The sequence below is a fragment of the Sturnus vulgaris genome, chromosome Z (assembly GCF_052056855.1).
Source record: "Sturnus vulgaris isolate bStuVul1 chromosome Z, bStuVul1.hap1, whole genome shotgun sequence".
Classification (NCBI taxonomy): domain Eukaryota; kingdom Metazoa; phylum Chordata; class Aves; order Passeriformes; family Sturnidae; genus Sturnus; species Sturnus vulgaris.
The window spans coordinates 47,378,693-47,402,845 of NC_142283.1; the positions used below are offsets into that span (position 1 = coordinate 47,378,693).

The window sequence follows — 24,153 nt, forward strand, 5'->3', positions numbered from 1 at the left end:
TTAAAGTTCATGTTGAAATTAATAACGGAAAAAACCAGTTAATGGAAATCTGCAGAAACCAGTTGTCAGCTAGTAATTTTGCTGCAAGAAGCATAAATTGGTGGATAAATTGACGGATGTTTAAAAGTAGCCTGCAGCTAGACAACTGAACTTAGTTTGCTGATGTCTTTAAAGTTTGCATGGACACTTGTTCTTCATCACTGCAGTCTGTTTCATATTATCATGATTATTTTACAGCTAAAAATCTTGTAAGGTTTTACAGAAACTCAGGAAGGAAAAAAAAATTCTTTTTCAAAATGCTTGATTTTTGGAGCAGTGTCAAGTGATGCTGCAGTGTGTTTCAAAAAGGTCTGATGCTGTGGACCATGTAAGAATCTCTCTTGGTGCTCTGAAGTGGGTTGTGTTGGTTGGGTTGGGCTATGTTGTGCAGGATCGATTCAGTTGTACATAAGTGGCATACACCCACACAATCAGGTACAGAGTTTGTATTTTGACTGTGTGTCTCTGAGAACTGGAGCTGGTGTTGATTTAAGGAGAGCAGATGTTAATGGTGTTTTTCTCGAGCATTCTATTGCCCAAATAGGCATCTCTCATCGTGAGAAAAGGCAACAAAAGGCAGTAAATCTGCCTGCTCTATTATGAAAAGCAACAATAGATTGATTTATGGAGAAAAAGAAATTGTTAGGCTTAGGTAGCCTGTGTGCGTGAAAACTGTTTTACAGACCAGATATTTCTGCCGTCATTTTTGAGAACAATTTAGTTCTGTCTTAATTATGAGACAAGGAGAGTTAGAAAATGTTTGTTAGCCTGGATAACACATAATGATTAAATTTTATACAACTGTGTCAAGTGTAAGCAAGTTTTCTTTTCAATAGTAGACCATTATTTCCTAATCTGATTTTCGCTCTTCCTTCTGTATGGTCACTTCTTGTTTTGTGTTCCCCGTTAGCATCCCATCTGCCCACATATCAGATTCATACTTTGTCTTATGTACACGGATGAGTGTGCAAGGATGTACCACTAGGAATCAGCCAAAAAGTATACAGAGTCATGCAACCTGGCAGCAGGAAGCAAGACTCTTCAGTACTGAAGAGCAAAATAGTACAGAGCAAAATATACAGAACTTTTTGTTAATGCAATAGGACTTCTTCATTCAAAGGGAAATTCACACATTTTGAACAACGTAGGAAAAAAATCTGTAGAGCTGTTTGTTAAATAATGTACACTGATTTTAAAACTCTGTTTTAAAACTTCAGTTCTCTTTTGTAATTGGTGAAATCTAGATAATTTCTCTTTATAACCAAGTATACCTTCTGGTTCAATCACATTTACAATGTGCAGAGTTTTGGTACATATGGAAAACGTTAGGATTAGCAGAATTTCAGTACCAGCATAGAAGTTTAATTTGAATCTCTATATTAAGACTTATTTTCTAAGGGAGATGAAAGAAAACTGTCTGAGGTTTTCTGGCATTTAGTGTGGTCTGCTCAGGTCTTTTGTTTTTCGATTCCACAATGCTAATTTCAATTCCAAATTGCTAATTTGAAAAACATTGCATCTCCAGTATGACAATGACAGAGATGCCTTAGGTCCATTATAAACTCATTTAGGCTCTCATGTATAATCTTTCAAACAAGCCGTTGGAAACTTCTTGTTAGGCTTTAGCAAAGAACTAGACATGATGTAGTAGTCTGTATGTATGGTGAGTGCAATAGTTATTTCCACAATGTTTGCCTCACTGACACCTGAAATTAAGGTATTTGAGTATTATTTGGCCCCACAGTTTGTTTTTTTTTCTTGACAGAATGCTTTAGGCAGTAACTAACTGTAAGAGTTTTTCTAGGCAAAAAAAATGTCTCTTAAAATGTTATTTATTTTCTTTTTTCTTCTTTTAAGTCTGAACAGCCCAGTCCTGCCAGTTCCAGCTCCAGTTCCAGTTCCAGTTTCACACCATCTCAAAACAACAGACAACAAGGTACCAGTAAAGGAAAAGAAATTGAAAGGAATGTGTGAAATGAAGGGGCCAATAAAAACAGAACTCATGGCATCTCATTACCTCTTTTCTTCTGTTTCACTGCCTGAACTGACCACAGTTTTGATTTAGAGAGATTTTTCTGCAGCTTGTTTTCAAATGTGGCTGTAAGGGCAAAATAAAAGGAGAGAAAGAAACTGTGAATCTGAGAAAAGGGTGTCAGTATATTGGTAGTTTTGAAGGACTAAATGCATGCCAGTCACTTAACAGAGGCTAAACCCAAAAGAGCTTGTGTTTCTGAGTGGTTCTTCTGCAGGGTTAGGTAGCATGGCACCTGGCTCCATCTGAAGCTCTGGAAGAGTGTGGTTTCCCATGGGTAGCCAGCAGAACCCAGATGTGTTTAGGCAGACCCTTTCAAAGGCTGTGACCATCCTGTACGACTGGGAAGTTTTAAGTGCACACAGTTTTTACTTTAATTACATGGCAAGGAAGGATGATGGTTAGACTTTTAAAGTTTGCATTTTGGTTTTCTCGCTAATAATTTCAGTTTACTTGAAACTCAATAAAGAAGGCATTTTTCTTCCTGGAGGCTTTGCCAAGGCATGTTTTCTGTAAATAAGCTGATATTCATTCTCCATGATCTATTAAACTACATAGTTCCTGGTTGGCTTCTTTCCCTGGTTTACAAGATTGTATGACTGATACATTCTTAATGAGGTTTTGTTTTATTCTTTGGATAAGGAGCATTAAAAAATCAGCCTTTGACTAAACAAAATTGTTTGTTTTAGCTGTTTATATTGCTCAGTGGTAGACTTGATTTAAGGTTATGACAGTACATTAGTGCCTCAGGCATTGATTTTAAATAGATTGTCACATGATGCATGTCTGTCCTACTGCCTTTCTGTAGGTGACTGGTACTGGTTTTCTGATGTTTTCTGGCGGTGTTACTCCATGTGAAAGAAGGCAAGGGCTGAAGTGAACTATAGTAATGGCTGGCTTCAGGCAGTTGATATTTACCTAAGAATAAACAGATACACTTCCTGCTGAACCACCATTTTTGTTCTCACAAAAACCTTTGTGGTATAAACTGTCCATTACAAGCCAAAAGACTTGGATACCCATGTCTGCATCTTGCTGGGAAAAAAGTTGTTGACTTAGTAGTTTCTTCTGAGCAGACAGGTCCCATCCATCTTTTCTGGATCACATGAGATTGTCTTTTAGTTCTTTATACGTTCTCTAGAATAGATAGGAGATTTGTCCTCCAATGTGAACAGCTCTGAAGTGCAAATGGTATATACATCTTCTCTTTTTTGCCACAGTAAATAATGGTTCCTGCTTCTTTCTGAGAGCTCCAGAAACTTCAATTAACTAAGCGTGTTCATTGCCCAGGCCATGAATTTGTATATCAAAGGTATGGAGCACCAGACATACCATGGCATGTTCACACTGTATGATGTGCTCTGGTCAGAAGCCATGCTTTTTCCCTTAACTGGAATTTACCCGCCAGGACTGTTGCTCTTTTTCGGTTGCATTTAGACTCCAGTGCTCACTCAGATGTCAAAAAAACCCAGCATGAACTTTTTTCACCTCTTTTTGCATAAGCAGCAGGCTAACCTGAGGTTCCTCAAGCTCATCTGTTCTTGAGGCTTACTTTAATATTTATCTGTTTTCTTACCAAGAAACTTGTTCATGGGCAGTTCATTTTCAGTTTCTTTTTAACTATTCTGATATCTCAGGAGCTAACAACTTGTCAAACTTCTTGAAGAGTTGTTATGGAATTTTAGAGTAAGTGTTACCAAGGAACAGAAAATTTCTATCCATGCTAGAAAAAAAAATACCTAAAAATTAATGTTTTGCTGATTGGTAGAAAAGTCTGCTGAAAAGTTAGCTAACAATGTGCTTTTCAGACTCCCAGGCATGCTAAGTGAGAACTTGTTTGAATGACTGGTTGACCAATGCTTATGGGGCTGTCAGTGATGAGTGTATCTGAGGAGTCCAAGTTTCTTTTTAATACTGCTCCTATAGAAGCCCTTTCCCCCCTTCAAGGGTCAGATGGTAAGTTGCTCAGTCAGAATACAAGTTGTCATTTGCAACTGAGCATTGTCTGTCTGAGATGAAACAGGGACAGAAAATGGAGCATTGCTCAGCTGCTTCTACGTATCAGCTGTGGGTGCATGGACAAGAAGCACTTCCATGCTGTCATCTATACAAATGTCTGGTCAACCAGGAATTTGCCCGTCAGTACCATCTGGTTTTCTTTCATAGGGTGTGAAAACAGAGAAAAGGGTCATTTCTCTGAACCTGTCCAAACTGTGTCAATTTACAAAAGTTCTAGGGCAGCCTTAGTGATGAATCATTCCAAACAATAGCTTTGAAGTTACTTGCACAAAACTAGTCAAAACGCCTGTGGCCTGAACTTTGCTGTTTCTGGAACAGTCCATGAAACTATTCCCCCCATGAAGGGAACACTGTCATACTCATCACTTACGAGTATGGCACTAACTGACAAATGTCTGCCTTCTCTGCTGGCGTTGACCAGGGAGGACACTCCTTGACTCATTTTCCCCATTAGCAAATAGAGAGTTGAAAGCTTCATCTCACAGGCTCACTGTGTTCCTGTTAGTACTGTGTTTGTTTCTTGGGCTGAAGGAATCACAGCCGTAATAGTAATTGCTGTTCCTGCAGCCATCACTGGTGCTTTCAATTGCTGTTTCCTATTTTAGATGGGCTATACTTCACAATTAAATGTCCTGCGTCACCAGGGCATTTTACTTTCTTCACTCTTCTAATCTGCTGTTGCCCACTCTTATTTCAAGTAGCTGTAGTGTTACACTTCCCAGATCTATCAAACATATTCCTCTTTCTGTAACTGTCTCTTAGAGGAAAAAGAGTGAAAATCAAAACCCAAACTGAATTTAATGCAGTTTTGTGAGCAAATCAAGTTTCATACCTTCTTGTTAGTTTAGGAAAAGTGATAACGTGGTGTTGGGTGGTAGTAATGCACTTCGTACTTACCAACGTGGGTGAAGTACTTACTCCACTTGAAATTGACCCTGAAATAATGGGAACAGCTGAAGTTAAAGTACATAAAAACCAAGAAGACAAAGTGACTGCCTTGTACAGGACAATTTAGTCAGAGTGATTTGTTGGAACCAACTTCTCATACATGGATTATCCTAACAAATGTACTAATACTGATCAATATATCCCTGTAGATCTTTAATCACATATAATGAGAAAGCAAAAAATACTAAACCCCAGCAATACAAAAGAAGCATGCTTTTAACAAGCATGTATTTCATGTCAGTTTCTCCTGTGACAGTGTTTTACTTACATCAGGTATGGTCCAGGGTGCAAATTGTTCTAACACTTGAGTGTGTGAGTCACTTCATTGTCATGAGTAAGTCTGTTGAAGCTGACTGAGTTGCTCATGTGAGTAAAGATTCACAAATACGTGGATAGCTCCTTGCAGTCCCCCAGTGCATTAATTTAATTTTTAAGGCTGTCCTCTATCAAGACATCAAGACTGTGTGAGGAAGATAGTTTTTAAAGCTGGATAAATTGCCCAAATACTGGGAGGTAAACTTCATTGTGTTTTATTGTCTCTGTTGTTTCAGGTCCGTTGAGGACTATAATGAAAGATCTACATTCAGATGATAATGAAGATGAGTCTGATGAAGCAGATGAGAAGGACAATGATTCTGAGTTGGAACAACCTGTAAACACACGAGGAGGAAGCAGGAGTCGCAGGTGAGTGTCTCATGATTCCAAGTGGCCTGCTGACCAAGACACATACTGCTTGTTAGTAACAAGGTGAGGTCTGTGTTCTCAGAGTGCTAAGTAGCAAATGGGCAGAAAATTCACTCTTTCTAAAACATGTGCACATAAAAGAGCCCCTTTTAAACACTAACACAACTAGCCATTCCTGATACAAACTCTTCCTGTACTAATCAATGCAGTTAAGATGATACTCATTTGTTTGACTTTGCTTGATTTCATGCCATTGTGACTGGAGAGGGGGAGTTACAATTACTCCCTGGCCTAAATTAGAGAAAATTGTCCTTCAGCTATTGAATAAGCTATTCTATACATAGTCACAAGACCTCTGCTTGCTGGTTTTAGATTATTAAGTTGTTAAATTAAATCCAAATCAATGAAATTTGAATGTCAAGTAAATTCTGTGCTGCATGCAGTAGATAATGTGTAAAAGTGCATCAGAAGGTAAAGCACGCATCTGTCACAGAAATTTTAATTTTTTTTTATTTTTATAAGAAGCTTCCACATCCTTGCTACAATCTTCAGAAGGCATTCCAAAATTCATCTGTGTTCATGCAGCTTGAAGCTGCATCCAAATGGTGTTCAAGGTTATGGAAGACCTGAAACTGCCTCTCTCAAACACTCTTCATATTAGGTTCTTTATGTAATTCAGAGGATTTTCCTGTTAGAAGACAGCACTTGAGTGCCAGTGTCATGACACTTGAATGGGAAGATAATAGGAAAACTTCAATGAATGTCAGCTGCTTCCCTGGTGTACTTTAGCAGCTGGAATCAAGGAGGAAAAGACCAAGATGACTTGTTGTTTGAGAACTTGCTGGTGTCAGTGATTGTGTAAAGGATTGTTTCAAGCTCAGCTTGTCTCCAAGTGCGGAGATTTTGTTTCGTTTTTCTAATGGATCTTTAAGGCTATTGTTTTTCTACTTCTTTTTATCCCAAATAACTAATGGGTTTTTTCCTAACAAACAAATACTCCCTGTTGTTCATAAATGAAGGGTGAAACTGACTAGGAGCTGGCCTTTTTTATGTGACCTCTCCTGAGATGCTAAGTTTTTAAATTTTAATTGGGAAAAAGTGTGTTACTTTTAAGAGTAAACAAGGAACTTTTCAGTAAAACATATATTCAGGTGGGAAGTACACTGTTTGAAAAGCTTTTAGAAGAGCAGAAAAATATCCCTAAAGACTATTTTCCTTCTTTAGCATAGCTGTGAACTGAGATAGGGAGAAGCAGTTCAATTTTGTAGGTGTTTAACCGTTTCTGTAATGTTAGCTGCTGTTAACTGGACACTTCGGACAGGCAGCCTCCTTCTTTGTGCTGCAGAGTTTTTCCCAGAGTGCAGCCTTGCTCAGATGCCTCTCTTCCATGTGACCTTGACGAACAATAGCCGGCTTAGCAAAGGATTGGTCATTGTAAGGCCCTACCTCAAAGTGCAAGGCTGGCTCACCCCATTTGACAACCTTTTGTCTGCAGGTGTAATTCTGTGGCTCTTTTTTTCCACAGGGTTAGTCTGAGTCATGGCAGTGATAGTGACAGCAGCTCAGCTTCCTCACCACTGCGTCATGATCCTGCACCACCCGTACTGAAAACCAGCAACAGCCAGGTAAAAAAAGTGCAGTTTGGCTTTGTTTTAGCAGTAGACACTCTCAAACTCAAGAGTTTGATTCATCTCTTCTCCTTTCCCCTGCCAGTGTTTATCTAGAAAGATACAGGTTTTTTTACTGCAGTGGAAGACGCAATAGTTTTTACTTTGCGTCAGAGTACTTGTTCCAGATTTATAAGAGCTCACATGGTTGTTATTTCTGAGGCAGCAACATAGGGTAGTGTGGTTTTTCAAAGAAAAGAAAGTAAATTACCCAGAGCTGAAAAATACTCCAGGGACAAATGAGAATTAGCTTTTGGGCACTACCTCACCCTCTGTAATTAAGACTCTCTAAATATAAAATTAAGTAAAAAATTTTAATTCTTTACAAAATAAAATACATAAATTTTTAGTTATTTTAAGTTCTATTTTAAGTTATTTTAATCCCCAGTGTCAATTGTATCATAAGCACAGCTGTTAGGACACATACTGGCAATAAATGGCTACTTACAGTTACAATATAGTTAAAAACGCATCTATGTGCACTAACACAAGTTCGTGGTTTAAAGGCTGAGTTTCATGGGTGGGTCTTTTCTGTATTTCTTCTCTGTAATTGCTTCAATTATCTGGCGGGTATTATTTACTTGCCCTTGGTTTTCTATTAAGATTTCCAATACAAGCTATAGTACAAACCCCAGGTATTATTATTCATGTTAGCTAAGTTCAAATACACTGTGGGAAAAAAAACCCACAAGCAAGGAAGTACTTTGTAATTCCATGTCCAGAAAATATTCTCATTTTCTACCACTGGAGGCTCTTCTAAGTTGTCTATACAAAAGTTATAAATTTTTAAGAGATAGTCTTGAGGTTAAAAAGCTGAAGAAGGGGTGAAGAATATTGCATTTACTGACCACATAAGCACAAGGCAAATAAAAAATCTGTCTATGGCTTGTTGTTTAATGAAGATTGGTTTCTAAAGAGCCAATGCAATTGTTAAGTGATTGTAAGTCTCAATATCAGCAGTCCACTCAGTCACATCTTTTGTGTTCCTTTGCCTTTGGTGATGTAATAGGTCTACCCCCACATTTAGACACTCCAAACAATAGCTGTGTGTCAGCTAAAATACCTTTACATACCTTCTTCCATTTCCTTAATTGAGCTAGATTTTATAATCGAGCTGCAAATTGGAAATTTCAGGAGACATTGTGAGAATTCAAATTGTGTGGATTACAGTCACATTTGAAATTTCTTCTTGGTAACTTAGTGCTGCTTGCCAGGATGATACCTTTTACTGATGAAATCAGGTTTGTGTTAGCCAAGTTCCTTTAGAGAATTGAAGAGCTAAGACAGAGTTTGTATTTGTATGAGCTTTCTCAGACGTGGTTAGTGCTGTACCTCATCTATAGCGTGCTTAAGATGTTAAATTTTAACTGGATATCAAGAGCACTGTAAGGAAGCTGCTTTTTTAAATATACTGTGTTCTTGACAAGGTTCTGTTTGAAACCAAGAATTTTCTTCCTGTGAAAACAATTAATGCATCTAAAAGGTACTGAATCCATGATTAAAGGCCTGGGTTTTTTTGTAGGGTTAGGTAAGGTTTTTTTTCAAGACAAAACTTTTCTGCTACTGGCAAACACAGCAGCAACCCTTGCGGGTGTTGAACAGAACTACTAGAATTATTCTTCAAAAATGTATGTTTTGATTCTACACATGCATCACTCTTGGTTAAGTAGATCAAGTAAGGTTAACTCAGATCTGCCATCACTCTCACTAGACAGTGAAACACCTGTCTGCCAGGTGTATTTTTAAGATGCTGGTCAGCCTAGGGAGAACATATGCAAGTTAATAATTTATACCAAGGGAAGGAGAAATGAGAGAGGACTTAGGGGAAAATATCAGTAGGCTTCTGGAAGACTTGTTCTTACATGCTTTATTTCCTTGTTTTAATTACCAAGTTTTATCCTGTGTTATGGCTGTTGGAAATGGTTTTGGAGTTAATCATGCTAGTGATGTTAGTCTCACAATAAAATGTGAAACATAATCTCCCATTATCTGTGATTACTTAGTTTTCTTTGATTTTTTTTTTTTTTTTCAGAAGAACTGGTTAAATTCTAGGCTAGGAATATGATATGGTGATTTTTCTTTTAACTTCAAAAAGGTTTTCTCTGTGGAAAAAACTGAAAGAGCAATCAACAGTTCTTTTTCACAAATACTTCTGCCTTTAGTCCTAAATGTTTCAAATCAAGCATGATGTACTGCTACTTGTTGATGCACTCTTCTTGGATCTATTTCAGTATCAGATGAAGCAATCTTGACTTGTATCAGTGTTAATAAATGGGTGTGAGTGGCATCAAAGGAAGGGTACCATATAAGTGCAAAAGAAATTACTGTCAATCACTTTCTTTTTCAGTTATAACTCATACTGTCATACTGTTTGAAAACCTCTGTTGTCAAAGAAAGGAGATAGTATTGAGAGGAAAAAAAACAAAGAGAAAAAGTACAGTCATAATGTGACATTTCAAAGGCTCTGGAGAGACCCTCAGCATCATTTTGTATCTGCCAAATCACCTCTTACTTTACCAGCATGTGAAAGATAGGGAAAAAAAGTGTTGAGAAGGCTTTAAATGACATAAAATTCCTTCTTTTAAGGCTTAATAAAATCACTCTCACTTAATTCTAGTACCGCAGCATTTTCTGCTGTAAGTTACTTTTTGTTCTGAAAAATATGAGTAAGTTATATGGATTAAAGAATGAAGAGCTCAGTTTTGAGTTTGTTATTAGCAGCAGAATTTTCCATATATAGTTGTACCCAGTGATGCATTTAATTTTCACAGTATTTTCTTTCTTTTCCAGATTTTAGAAGTGAAAACTCCAATAAAGCAAAACAAAACGGATAAACAAATGAAGAATGGGGATTGTGATAAGGTAAATAACAATGAGGTAACAATGAACTACTCTTGAATATGATACTACCGTGCTTACGAAATGCCAACCTTTGTTACAGAATGAAAATCTTAGTACATCTTTGCTTTGGATTCCTTTAGGTGTAGATCTTTTTCTGTTTTCTTTCAGTAATTATTTTATCTTCTTTCATATTTTGATTTTTATTTCCCTTCTTTTCGATCAGGTGATTTAGCAAATTTCACCAATTGGGAGTCTTCCATTTATCTACTGTCCACCATGAGTTTGTATTGTGCTTCGCAGAGAAATAAGATGTAGAGGGTTCACAGATGTGTTCCTAGCCTGCAAATGAATCACTTAGGGGATAAAAAAATCATCTATTTTCCAGAATCCTTTCTGAAGGCTGTGCATTAGGAAGCGACAGTGTGATTTAGCATGTTGACTAAAATGATATGAAGCAACTGTTGCAATTTAACACTGAGATAGTTTGATTTAAAATCTGTCTACTGGTTATGGGCAAGAACTCTCAATCTTTCCATGAGTGAACATAGCACAGTTGCCCACTACAGACAGGTTTCTCTGAAAGCCTGTATTTTGCTGGTATTAGTATCAGTTTTGGGATAACATGAGGCAAAAGATGGAAGTTGCAGCACCTGTATTTTTAGTGCTCTGATATTTTGGTTTGTGTTTTGACTGCTTAGGTTGAGTGTCATATCCCTTTCTGTTAACAACAACAACAAAAAAAGTTTTTGATGGCTTAGGCTGAAGGAGGAGGTTGATAATAAGGTGGAGAGGTGGGACATGTTTGACATCCCAGGGAAGAAACACTGGAATTTACCTGTGACTTAATCTTGCTTAGTCTTTCTTATATCTCCCTGTTTACACAGAAGGAACAATTAGATACCTCTAGAGAAAAAGATTGATTTGATTTTAAGTATTTGGGTGTGGTTCTTACGCAGAAAGATGGGATATGTTTTTTAAAGATGCTCTTTTGGCATCCCCAGTCCTTTGATGCTTTTTGGCACAGTTGAGATACAGAGATTTTCTTCTACAGCAAATGACTACCTATTAAGATTTTTGTCAGTGTGAAGTATCTTAAAAAAACACAAAAAATTATATTTGTGTTGTATTAAGTTGGAGAATGCCAGACTATTGATAAAAAAATGCACCCCAAAGAAGAGTTTGGTTTGACCTCAGGTCCTGTGTGCAGTTTTCAATGCTGTACTCTAAGAAGGATTTAAAACTATTAGAGAAGTATCCAAAGGGGGGTGCAAAGATGGGGAAGGGCCTAGAGGGGAAGGTTTACAAGGAGCTGCTGAGGTCACTTGGTCTGTCCAGCCTGGTGAAGAGAGGCTGAAGGGGGTGAACTCATTGATGGAGGGAAGACCTCCTGAGAGGAATAGGAGGGGCAGGCACTGATCTCTGCTCTGTGGTGACAGTAACAGGACCTGAGGGAATGGCCTGAAGCTGAGTCAGGGGAGGTTGGATGTTAGGAAAAGGTTCTTCACCCAGAGGGTGGCCAGGCCCTGGAATGGGATCCCAGCAAACTGGTCACAGCACCAGTCTGACAGAGCTCAAGAAGCTGAGAGAATGAACAATACTCTTAGGCATATGCTGTGACCCTTGGTATTGTCCTGTGCAGAGCTAGGAATTGGAGTCAGTGATTCCTCTATGTCTCTTCCAGCTCAGAATATTATATGATTCCAAGATTTAAAATAAGATTTCTATTTGTATTGGTTTTGAAGCTATATGAAGTTTATTAATTATTGCTATGACTTAATTAACAAGTTGTTTATGGGGGAAATTTGTTTCTAGGCATATCTTGATGAGCTAGTAGAGCTCCACAGAAGATTAATGACATTGAGAGAGAGACATGTACTGCAGCAGGTAAGAAGCATTCTCATGCACTGTCAGAGTGTGGTCATTGAAATTCTGAAGTCACATCTACTTTTTTTTTGCTTTCATTTATAATTCTGTAATCAGTCATAAGTTATTGGTTAAAAACACTGCTATCAATTTCAATAGCCATCAAGCCTATATAGTCCACAGAAGTCCATTGCCTCTTACACTGCAGCTTGGGGAATTTTTTGCACTTAATAAAATGTGCGATTGTGTTGTCTCTCTAAATTACTTTTTTTTTTTAAATGCCCAAAATGCCTGAGATAAATTTTTCACCAGTTGTTGTGTTTCTTAAAATACTATATCAATAATTATGAAAGCGGGATGGGAAAATGGATATATCTGTGCATTGTGACTTGATAAAAATCTTGTTGCTTCTTTCCTGAAAATGACCAGCCCTGTCTCAGAAACAATTGAGAAACCTTGAAAAAAACAAGGTTTTTTCCTATGGCAAGCAGGAAACATAGAATTCAATGCAAAGCCCACTTTGAAGAAAAACATAATACATTTGTTGAATCTTCTGAAGTCATAGAATGAGTAGAATATGGAAGTGTCCAAACCAAAAAGGCTCCAAATTTATTGAAAGGTTATTCAATAGTAAGAGCAAAGAAAGTGTTCTTGGTTTAGGGTGGTATTCTCAGGAGCTATTGGATTGCAAATTGTGAAGATTAAACAGTAAGCATCTCAAGAAATATTTTCAGATCAAGTAAAGTGCTTCAAGTTGAACCCCTCATCTTCTTTCTCACAGGCAACATTTATTTGGTAACGAAGAAATATTTGTCTTTGTTAGAAAAATAATGGGTTTGTCCGCTAAATTGTGTTCATTCTAATATTGGAGTACTGTTATAGTAACCTTTGTGAGAAGTTACTAATACAAGGAAAAATCATGTGAAAAGAAACATAACCAAGCTGGAAATTTAGAGTATCCTATTCTGAGTAGATGAAAAAGAGTAGTATATTCTTGGTATATTCTTGTGCAATTTAAACTAGACTTTTTTTTTTTTCTCTTGAGACAATTTATCAAACCAGAGAAAGCATTCATTCATGAACTTTGGCTCACAACTTGCATTAGGAGTGAGGCATTTTAATGCTGTAATCCATGATTACTTATACATTATTATTTACATTTTAAAAGTTTGGTTGATGTGGAACTGGTGTTGCCTTCCTGGGGGAAATTGTTCTTGCAGATTGTTTCCTGTGTTTCAGAGCAGTTGCAGGCTGTTGGTGCAGCCCCAGTGAAAGCTGGATTTATGGCCAGGCTATGCAGGCTGGGACAGTGGTTCAGCTCTGCTGGGAACAGCATAATACTGGCTACAGAGGTCTTCCAGGAGTCAGTGAAAGAGCCAAGTTACTTACCTGTTAGCCCGTCTGCTGGCTAGAGAGTGGTCTATGCTGCTGTAAAACAAAACACAGCTTAGTTTTAAAACCTTTAATCCCTTAGTATTCTGCAACACATTAATGAATATGATTTTATCCATTTACAGAAATATCTTCACAATACTGAATGGATAACTTGCAGAGAATCAGTGCTTCTCTACATTAAAAATAATCTGCCATCCCATCTTAAGTGTCCTTACTGCTTTGCAGCTATGTACTTAATGTAAAATACTTTCAGTATGCACAGAAATTAAAAAGATACAGTGCTGAGAAAGTTCATAGAAATTCATGTGAAACTTCTAGGCTAAGAAATACATACAGATTGTAGGAAGTACAAAGGTGCCAAACTGTGTAACGGGATTGTGGTTGCTGCATGAGAAGAGGGATCAAATGCAAGAGTAGGCAACAGAAAATTGTAGATAGCTGCCAAAGTTTTAGAGGTGCTGGTGTTGAAGTGGAATGGTGATGGAGTCGTGTGCTCCTGAATGGCGGCTGTTGTCTTGTTAGTTTATTAGGGCAGGTGAGTCTCTTGCACAGAGACTTTGAGGGAATTTTCAGAGAAGGGACTTGCAGAAGAACAATGGAGGCATTGATATAGTGTAAAAGCACAGGCTTTTTAAACTTAAACTGAGGTACATGAAAAGGATTTTCTTTTTAATTTTTTTTTTCCAATCTCAGTTGTTACCAAGTCATGACAGCATACAGGAATGCAGCCAAATTGGAAATGAGAAAAATGTATCTGTGAATGTGGCTCTTTCCCAAGAGAGGCATTCTCTTTGAGACACTTTGCTAAAGGAAGCAGAAAAAAAGAGAAGACAGGAGAGATGTGATATTGCAAGTGCCCAGATACATAGTGAAATAATTCTGATATTAGGTGTTACTTGCAAACATGTAAGAGTTGTGTGAGAGGGAGAAGACATGTGAAGAACATTTCACCAAGAAATTTGTTCTGTAAGCACCTTTTATATGAATATTGGATGATGGCAAGACAGAAATTGCTCTGAAATTACATTTACAAACAAATTCCTCTACCACATCTTTCACTGTAAGGAAAGAGGTTGGAATTTACAATGATGAGGCACTTTTTTTTGCTTTTTTTTACAATCAGATGCTAATGCTGCATTTTCAATATATTCAAATTTGGCTGGCTAAGGCAGTGTTTCTAGCTCTACATTTTCAGTGCAGAATGTGTTAGCATGACCCCCATGAAAGGCAGCAACATTTCTGGTAAGACTTTGCATCTTATTTTGAGGCATCAGAAGTCATATCTTCAGCTGGTAAAAAGTCTGAAAGGCAGTGCATTTGGCAGTACAGGCATAAGGAAGAAATGGAGAGTATGCAGCATGGCTGAAAATTACATTGCTCATATTCTGAAGGTGCTTAACTTCAGATGGCAACTATCTTCTTAGAATTTTCTGCCAGGGGCAGCTTGGAGGTCTGGAAACTATCACATGGCCTAAAACCCTCCATAAATTGAAAAATGACTGTCATTAGTTGCACTTTGGCTTCCTTATACAAACACACTCATTTGCTTGTTTAAAGGCTGATAAATAGTTATACTATGATGGATAATGATGAAACTGAGCTGGAGAGACATTATGTAAACAGAGACGTAATTTACAGCAGAAAAGCAAAGCTTATACAGGAGGAACAAATGGGATATTTTTGTTCTTTGCAGCCTGAGCTCTCGGAATAAAATATTTTAATGCTGTGTTTTTAATGTTAGAACTGTCAGACTTCCTAGCAACTAATCACAACCTTTTATTCTTTTTGAAGAATTTCTGAATAGCACAAGGATGCATATGCCAGTACTGTAAGTCATGAATTCCTCATTCACTGGCACACAGACAGGTGTTTTTCATTGAGCTGTCTGGGTTTATCTTGATACATTTTTGTACATCCATTAAAACCTTTGGGGTTCATTTCAGCCATTTGCCAGGTGCCCAGACATGGTGACTGTATCTTTTGGGGGCTGGATGAGGGATACATTTAAAATGTTTATGTTTCCCTTGACCTAGAGCTTAAAAGCCCAAAGCAGAACTTGATCAATAGAAGTCCTTAGCCATTTCTTAAAATATGCAGCACTGTTTAAAAATACATGTGTTAACACTTTCACATAATCTTTGTTTCTGAAATCAAATATAATGCAGTGTAGGTGACTAGGGGTGGTATTCTTCCACAGTAATGCAAGGAAGTATAGACAGAGTTATTCAATGCATTTTGCTGGCCTCTGCTTCTGTAAACTTCTTGTGCAGCCATTTATGTGTCTGACAGTGGATATTCAGATAGGAAGCCCAAGATTAGATTCCAAACTTTACAAAAGGAGGCTGTATTGGCTACTTACCTTTGCTTCTCTCTTAGGTGAGAGATGGCACTCAAGAGAGTGCCAAAAATGACAATAATAATGCATATCAAAGTTTGCTTCTGGTATCAATCATTTTTTTCCCACTGGATTGTTTTTTTCTCATGTCAATTGCAGAACAGTGGGAGATGCAAAAGAGCCTGCTAATCAACAAGCGGACAAATGAAGTTAGTGATTTTAGATTGAAAATTCCTTTATGGGAAAAAATTGAAAGCAAAAGGTACAGATTTAAGTTATGTGTTAATAAAAGCAGGATTTTTTCCAGGTACTTTCAGAATTTTGGGCACCTGCAAACCAAATTAAACAGATTTTATTTTTATTTTTTCCCACCTTTGAAAATAAAGGGAATTGAAAAGGGAGATTTTTATTGTAACAGACATTTCTCTTTTATTATTTTATCTTGTATCCATTCTGTTTAATCTGTCCTGGGCTTTGTCATTCAATGCCTGACAATACACATTTCATTTATCATCAAAGTAGTCTTTGCTTCTGTGGTCTAAGAAGAAAAAAACACCTGTTTAAATAATGACATGAACATTGGAAATCTAGAAAATATTTAGTTGAAATTCATTGTTCTTTGTGAAGTTGGTTAGACATGTGTGCATACATCCTATCTTCTCCAGCTGTGGAAAAGGAATTGCGGTCAGAGTAATAAAACTCAAAACAGTCAAGGAATATCTCACAGTAGTGTTTCAGTGGAGGTGTATGTGGAAGCCCCAGAATTAAATGAGTTTCAAATTGGAGGTTGCAGACAGGATTTGGAGTGTAGCCTGAATGCTGCACGAGGGGTGGTTGGAAGGACTGAGAAGAGCAGTGTTGTTGTGTCAGTCCCCGAGAGGCTGCTTCAGGGTGGGGTGCCTTTCTCTGTGCTCTTGGCATGTCTGTCTCTTGGAATGAAACAGCCTCTGAGATTTGCAGCAACCGTGTGTTGGCACTGTGTTAGGCCTCTCTGACAAATAATGCTTTGGCTTTTCAAGATGCTCAAATGTTTTTGTCAAGGTAGGTGTGCATCCTGGAACATAACATTTCTGGAGTTATTCTTTGCAGCAATTCTGTGTTGAGTATGACCCCTCTTCAAAAATACAGGCTACAGTTTAGAGACTGAAAATGTCACAATTGCAGAAAGGCACAAGTCAGGTATCTACTGTCAATTTCAAAGAATTTTGGGATGGTTCAGGTTGGAAGGAATCTCTGAAGGCCACAGGGACATGTGGAGCCAGTTGCCTGGGATTATGTCACATGACTTTGGAATATCTCCAAGGATGAAGCCCATGTTATGACATTGCTGGGAGTCCTTCCATGGCTGATTTGGATGAAAAAAAATAGATTTAACTCTGTTAATCAAAAAGTGACTGCTAGTGTAGGAACTAACAGTTCATGTAAGAGCTCTTAACAGGGACTGGACTCCCTAAAGATTTATTTCTTTTCCTCGCTTGCAGAAAGGCTTATACCATTTATTTCTGAATGTAACCTGCTTAGCAGCTATGCACATAATAAATATTCCAGAGATCTACCTGGGATTTTTAAAATTAATTGTTTGATCTTAAGGATATCATGTTGCCCCTGCCCCCCCATATTTTTAAACTGAATTAGAAAATAAGCAGATTTTCTTTGAACGTTTGAAAAATATATTGTCAATGCTAATGTTTGCTGGAACAGCAGATGGATATGCTGACATTATGATTGATGATGATCTAAAAAAAACCCCAAAGTATTGTAATCTGGACAATAATGCATGTCAGGAAGGACATTAATGATAAGGATAATGGTTAAACCAGCAAGTATTGGGGCAATTTGACTCATATTAGGCCTTTCATATGGTACGTGTTTATACCTACAGTGGGCATGTAAAACTTCTGGAATTTCCAACTGCATCTTTTCTTTTCTTTCAGATAGTAAATCTTATAGAAGAAACTGGACACTTTCATATCACAAACACAACCTTTGACTTTGATCTTTGTTCACTGGACAAAACCACAGTCCGTAAACTACAGAGTTATCTGGAAACATCTGGAACCTCCTGAGGATTCAGCACATGGCTGCATCAAAAACTGCTCTTTAAATGACGTATACAGAATGATGTGACCAAAATGGAGGGGGAAAAAAGCAAAAACCTCTTCAGCTTTTATTTTTCCTTAAAGCCAGTCTCTTGATAAGAGAGAAAACGTGACCAGACTCAGAGGACCACTCTTCTCAAGAAGAAAATGCTCTGGAAGAGTTTGCCTGGATAGCCTTGAAAAACAAACACAGAAAAAACAAAAATACTTGTTCTTAATGAATGTGTATGATATCATGTATCTGTCTCTGTGGTGTTCAAGTCCACAAGATGAATGCATGTTCAACACACTGCCTTACTACATAACTGATCTATTTATTATTGCATACATGTATCCTAAAGTCAGTGAGTCACTGAGTGACACTACCAGATATTGCAAGTAGTGGGGTCCCTTGTGTGCTCTTTTGATGCAGTACTTTCACAATCCTAATAACCTTATTCATATTAAAATGCCACTTCTTGCTATCTTTCTTTAGTCAATTAAAACACTACGGTCTTGATTCCACTCTGCAGTTCCAGGAAGCAAGATACAAACTTGGTGACCAAACAGTGGTCCTGTATTTCATTTCCTGTCAACCACAGCAAGTTGGACTGCAGGTCCTTGATTCTATCCACTTACTGATGGTTCTTGATGACCATGGTTAAAAAGTGCACCCAATAGGTTCATACAACTTGCTGTCTAGCCTCAGTGAATAAACCAGTAAGACTTTTCACAAAAAATGTTATGTATACTGTCCTGAATCTGGCAACTCTTGCAGTCTACATTCTTGTGTCCATTTAAATGTTGCAAAATTAAATATATATTAGAGTGAAGGTGTTCTGCAGGAGCTCATGATAAAAGAAAAAATACTGGTCCTGTCTTTAAAGAAAATGTTGTAGAAAATTCTTAATTTGGAGCTATTTATTACTTGGATTTTCAGCACTCTTCTGCTGCCAATATGTGACTCACTTCTACCATAAAACTTTTTGCATAATATTTTTGTTTGTTCATATAGTATATGATCTGCTTAGTTTGTTTTGGGGATTTTTTCTGACTTAGTTTGTTGTTTTTTTTTTTACAACTGCTAAATTAAATCCTTTTATTTGAAAAGAAACTGTTGTTATACAGTAAAATAAATACATATATGATACCATCTGTATGTGTGTGTTTATATATACACGTATACTACACCTGTGTATGTATATATACACACACATAAATGCACATATGCTTTTTAAACTTTCAAGACTTTGGTATCTGTTCAATAACCTTATTGTGTTTCCAGAAGAATTTCTTGTCTATAAAAATGAGTATTCTTTCATACCATCCATTATTTCTTAAAATCAGGATCCTTGTTTATGCATGATCAAATGAGAGGATGTGTACTTGATTTCACATCAATGCTTCATGCTCTCATATTGCTGATGGTTTCTTGATGAAATCATTACCTTTAAATTAAAAATCCAAATTCTAAATGAAAATAAAAAATAATAATTTAAAAAATACTTCTGGATGCAAAGGTTTATTCAGGTTTACCAGACTAAAAAATGTATCTTGTTGCTAGACAGGCCAGTATGTCATGTGTATGCTTATATGCCACATGTAGTCTCTATGTGTAGAGCTAAACAGTAGTATCTTTATGACTTACTGTTTCATGTGCACAGTTTGTGCAGCACTGAAAAACTATTGGGGTTATTTCTTATTCAGATGGTAAATCTTAATACTGTTTCTTTAAGTCCAAAGAAAATTTTACACTTTACTCTTTTTGAAAGGGCACGATACGTATTGGGTTGGGGGGCTTTTTTCTTATTTAAAACGTTGTTTGATCATACTCCGCAGGAAGTCCTCCTTAGACTTCTGAAGAATAAGTGTACTTTTTCAGTAATGTTATGACTCTTATTGATGATTGGCATGAAGCATACTTGAAGCGTTATGTTGTTCTTTTAAGTCCATGTCTTAATGTGCAATTGGGGAGGGGATGGAGGAGTGGGAGTGTAATGTTAACTTTACTATTGACAGAAGGCAGGTGACGATGGGGAAGGGAAAAGGGATGCATGTAAAGGGGATAAACTTCAATTTTTATTGATTGTTTTATATAAAAATGTTTGGTAATCTAAAAGCAACCTTAAAAAGCTTTGGTCTACAAATGTGTGTTCAACTTTCCTGTCTTTTAGTTATACCAGATGTATATGGAAATTTGTCCATTTAGACTTTTCTAACTAAGTCTTGTGGTAAAGACTCATTGAGTTTCAGAAGGGGATACTTCTAGTATGACTATTGCACTGCTTTTTTAGAAATGGTGAAATGAATCATTTTACCCTTAAAATACAGATAAGCTTTATTGTACACTGAGAACAGGGGTGGAGGAAAAGAGAAACTAGGTGGATAGGCATAAAAGGGAGATGACATCAATTACAGTATCAAATCAGTGCTGAATTTCATGCAAACTGTGGATGATCCTTAAACTCTTAAATTTTCTAATTCAATGAGAGAGAGAAAATATACTGTTGGTGTCAATGTGTGTGTGGACTTTTTCACAAAACTGATAGAAATAGAGGGACTAAGTTTTGATCTAAATTTTGAAGTTAGCTATTTTCATCTAATTTTGTATATGGAAACAAAATAAAACTTATGTTCACCTAATTTCAGACATTCATATTTCTCTTAAAGGAAAAGCAAGAAGATACCTTTCCAAGTCTTTAAAGTCTATAAGCATTGATTTTTGGGATGAATTAAAGTGTTTTGGCAACAAATGTTTTAAAGTTTTACTTAACAGAAAGCTGTTTAAAACAGTTTTGAGTGAGAATTTGGACCAGACAGACAGAGATTAGCAGTGAATTCCAATACCTAGAGTAATTCTCAGCATGAGTCATTGTTACTAGAGCAGTCATATCAAGTAGCAAAGACAGTTTTCTCACTAGTAACTTTCCTCCTCAGAAAGTGGATGTCCAATTGGGTAGACAATTTTGTAAAAAGTTTTTAACTTAATTTTTTCTCTCTCTTTTTTTTTTTTACAAATTCTAATCATCTGAGAGGCTTTACAAAACTTTCGGTATCATCTCAATTTGAAGGCCATTTTAGTCCATGCTAAAGAAAAAGAGCTAGAAAGGAGGAAGGCCCTCCTTTCCTCCTCTTGTACACTGAAGTGAAGAGAGTCTTCCAAGGTAAAACTAAATCCGTGCTCAGTCTTGAGGCTTTGGACTGTAAGAAATGGTTGGTCATTTCTCTCTCACTTCATTGGTTTGGTGGTTTTAGGAAAAGACGATGCTTTGAATTTCAGAAAAAAAATGCACCCAGTACAGTGCATTTGGAGAGCCCTGTATATTTCTATTAAAGTTTCTTTTAGTCTCTGGGAAGGAAATTGCAAGTTCTTGGGTTTTGCCTGACCCATTGTTCTTCTTTCCCACTCTCACAGTGGAATAAAGTACTTTCACAATCTAGTTTGAGTCCTTGGTCCTTACTTGATATAATCTTCCTTTTCTAGGAGCTATACCAGTGTTTTGGGGTCTCTTGAATCACCCATTGATTTCAAGACATGTCAGTTTGCAAAATTGATGGGGAAGCTGCAGAATTGTCTGAAGTGAAAACTGACTCATTCATTTGGTTTTCTTCTATGCATTACCTTACTCCGGACACTGCTCTGATGGTAGGATACACCATATCCCGTCTTTTGACACTGGGAGTTCAATGACAAACTATCTTCTAGTAAACTCTTATTTCAATATACGGAGTCTGTTTTATGTTTGCTTGTTGGTCTGTGGTTTGCAGAAATTAAGTTTCAAGATGAAAATTTTGTCAGGTTTTCAGCCACAGCAGGAGCTAGGAAGAACTACAAAAATAAGCGGTGAAGTAAGAGGTGTTCCAAAGTTTAGCAAGTGTGAGGCATGTGTTTTTATGAGCCTTGATAGTTTTCTTAGTTGTCAAGCAGTGTACAGTAGAATGTAGTGTACACCAGGAAGCTACTCTGTACAGTGTATGAAGCCTTACTGCTGGGCATAAAAGCCTTACTAAGGATGACAGGGACTAAAACACATATATCTGCAGTGTTTTTGTGCATGCTTGGGAGTTAATCAGTGCATTAACGCTGCTAAACCAATGACATTTACAAGGCTGGCTCTGTGTCTGGACAGATAAATTAACATCAAAGCATGCTCACTGTAAGGGCCTCGCATTTGATTGAGCAGCAAGAAATGCTACTGTGACTAGACAGGAAAGAGAAGTATTACCACAGTGAGAACAAAGCCCTGGGGTGTGGGGTGGACTGGGGAGGAAGAAAAAAGTGTAAAGAAGAGATGCAGTAATAGAACTGCCTTGGTTTGCTGCTGTAAAATCTGCTGCAGTTGTTGGCGAGTAGAGACAGAGATTGCAGCAACATGAAAAATTGAAGGCTTTTTATTATTTGGGATTCGAATGTATGTTTCACATTTGTTTCAGTATTGACTGAAACAATTCAGATTCAGTATCTGACTTACATTCTGTTTTACCTCAGCCAGGCTGATTGCACTGCAGAATGATAAGATTGCATTTTTCATTTGCTTTAATTTTTCTAGTCTTGAAATGTCAAATGTAGGCTCGTGAATGTAGCAGATGCATTTTTATTATCATTCAGTATAATTCTAACTGGAAGTAACCATTTCCCGAATCTTCCATCAAATGGATTTCGCATTTTTGTATGTTCCTTTAGGGAACTGATGCTATAAAGCTGCAATTTCTGTTAGTAAACTTCACCCTTCTCGTCACAGCAAGGAATAAATTATTAGCTTTTATCATTTCTCACAGAGACACAGAATGCTCTGTCTGAGTCCTATTTAGGAAAGAGTAGATTTGTTGAAGGTGTCAAATACAGCTTTTTAATAAGACCTAGAAATAAAGCCTATCTATTTTGGGGAGGAAAAGGACAGAAAATATTTCGTTAATATTTCTACTCTGATCATGTTGGGATTTTCCTACAATTACATTCCTCTTTCAAATCGTTAAGCATCTAATAGCCAGTGACTACATGCAAACCATTAAAGAATCAAAGGCATTGAAAATACAAGCAAATTTGTATTAAAATCCTGGCACTGAAAGGAATAAGGTCATAATGCTGATACTGCTTTCAGTGCAGGGCTGACATTCCTAGCACATGTGGTTTGTGTATCCTCATCTGAGTGGGTGGTCTAGAAAATGGTGCAAAGTGCCTCGGGAGGGCTTAGTTTTTGAGTGGTGCAGAGGAAACATTCATGATATGCTCAGCCAGTACCACCCAGGCTATCCAAGATGAAGCAGTTTTCTTTCAACTTTTATGAGCAGCTACATTTTCACTTTGCCTATGCAGCTAAATATTTTAATTCATTTTTTATAACTCTGTTAATCCCCAGCTGTAAGTTCCATTCTTGCTAGGCACCAGGTTAGGCTTGGGGTGGAGTTATTGTGATGTGGCTGTTTCTTTGGGAAGGTCATAAGACAAAAGCAAAACCTGGTAGTTACTCCATTATTATTATTACTATTATTTTCTTTTTCTACTTCTGTCCAACAAGTATAAGTCTCTGAAATGTTTACTCTCAAAAAGTTGATACTGCTTTCATTAGTGTCAGGTTTTGTTAGCACAGTGTATAGTAAGTGGATGAATTAGGAGTAAGTTTCTGCGAAAGTAGACATATCTAAGATCAAGATGTACCCTTATCAAGTGGTCTTTTGGACCACTGCAATCAGGGCAGCCTGGAAATGCTTTGATTGTTATTGCAGGAATGCATGAGTCTCAGCTTGTGTATAAAGGGAAGTAGTGATTAAAGTGCTTAATTAGTTTTCAACTATCTCTTGCTTAAGCTCCCTTGGGCGTCTGCTCACAACCTATGTAAAAACTTAATTGAGTGTTGGCTGGGAGTTTTCTTTAAGCATCCCTTTCTCTTTGCATTGTCATAGCTGTGAGGATAGGTTGCTGCAATAAGCACTTGCCACTGTCTTGCAACTATGGACCAGTGCCTTGGTTTAAGTTGAATTATGTTCACAATTAACCATACTGCTTGTTGATCAGATGAATTTTCTTTATCTTTTATTCTTTTGTGGTTACAGATAAATATTTGCAGGGGGACAGGTGGGGCAGGAAGCGGGGAGAGGAGTTATTCTCTCTCCATCAATGAAATGTCTTCATTCATTCCTGATTCACGTTCTAAAGATGGTGACTGTAACAATAAAACATCAAGGCTCCAGCTCTTCCCACGAGAATGGGATGCATTAAACATCTGCAGAACCTTTGGTGGCCTAAATCAA

At 37.3% G+C, this 24,153-nt stretch overlaps 1 protein-coding gene across 1 annotated transcript in view; it reads left to right on the forward strand.

Annotated features, from left to right (window-relative positions):
• Positions 1 to 21,341, forward strand: part of MLLT3 (MLLT3 super elongation complex subunit) — a 115,701-nt gene extending 94,360 nt beyond the window's left edge. Inside the window, exons 7-12 of the mRNA XM_014870525.2 lie at positions 1,897 to 1,975; positions 5,590 to 5,722; positions 7,248 to 7,347; positions 10,180 to 10,251; positions 12,043 to 12,114; positions 17,758 to 21,341. Coding sequence (XP_014726011.1) covers positions 1,897 to 1,975; positions 5,590 to 5,722; positions 7,248 to 7,347; positions 10,180 to 10,251; positions 12,043 to 12,114; positions 17,758 to 17,889 — 588 coding nt within the window. The 3' untranslated portion in view covers positions 17,890 to 21,341. The remainder of the gene's footprint in view (positions 1 to 1,896; positions 1,976 to 5,589; positions 5,723 to 7,247; positions 7,348 to 10,179; positions 10,252 to 12,042; positions 12,115 to 17,757) is intronic.
• The last annotated feature ends 2,812 nt before the right edge of the window (positions 21,342 to 24,153 follow it).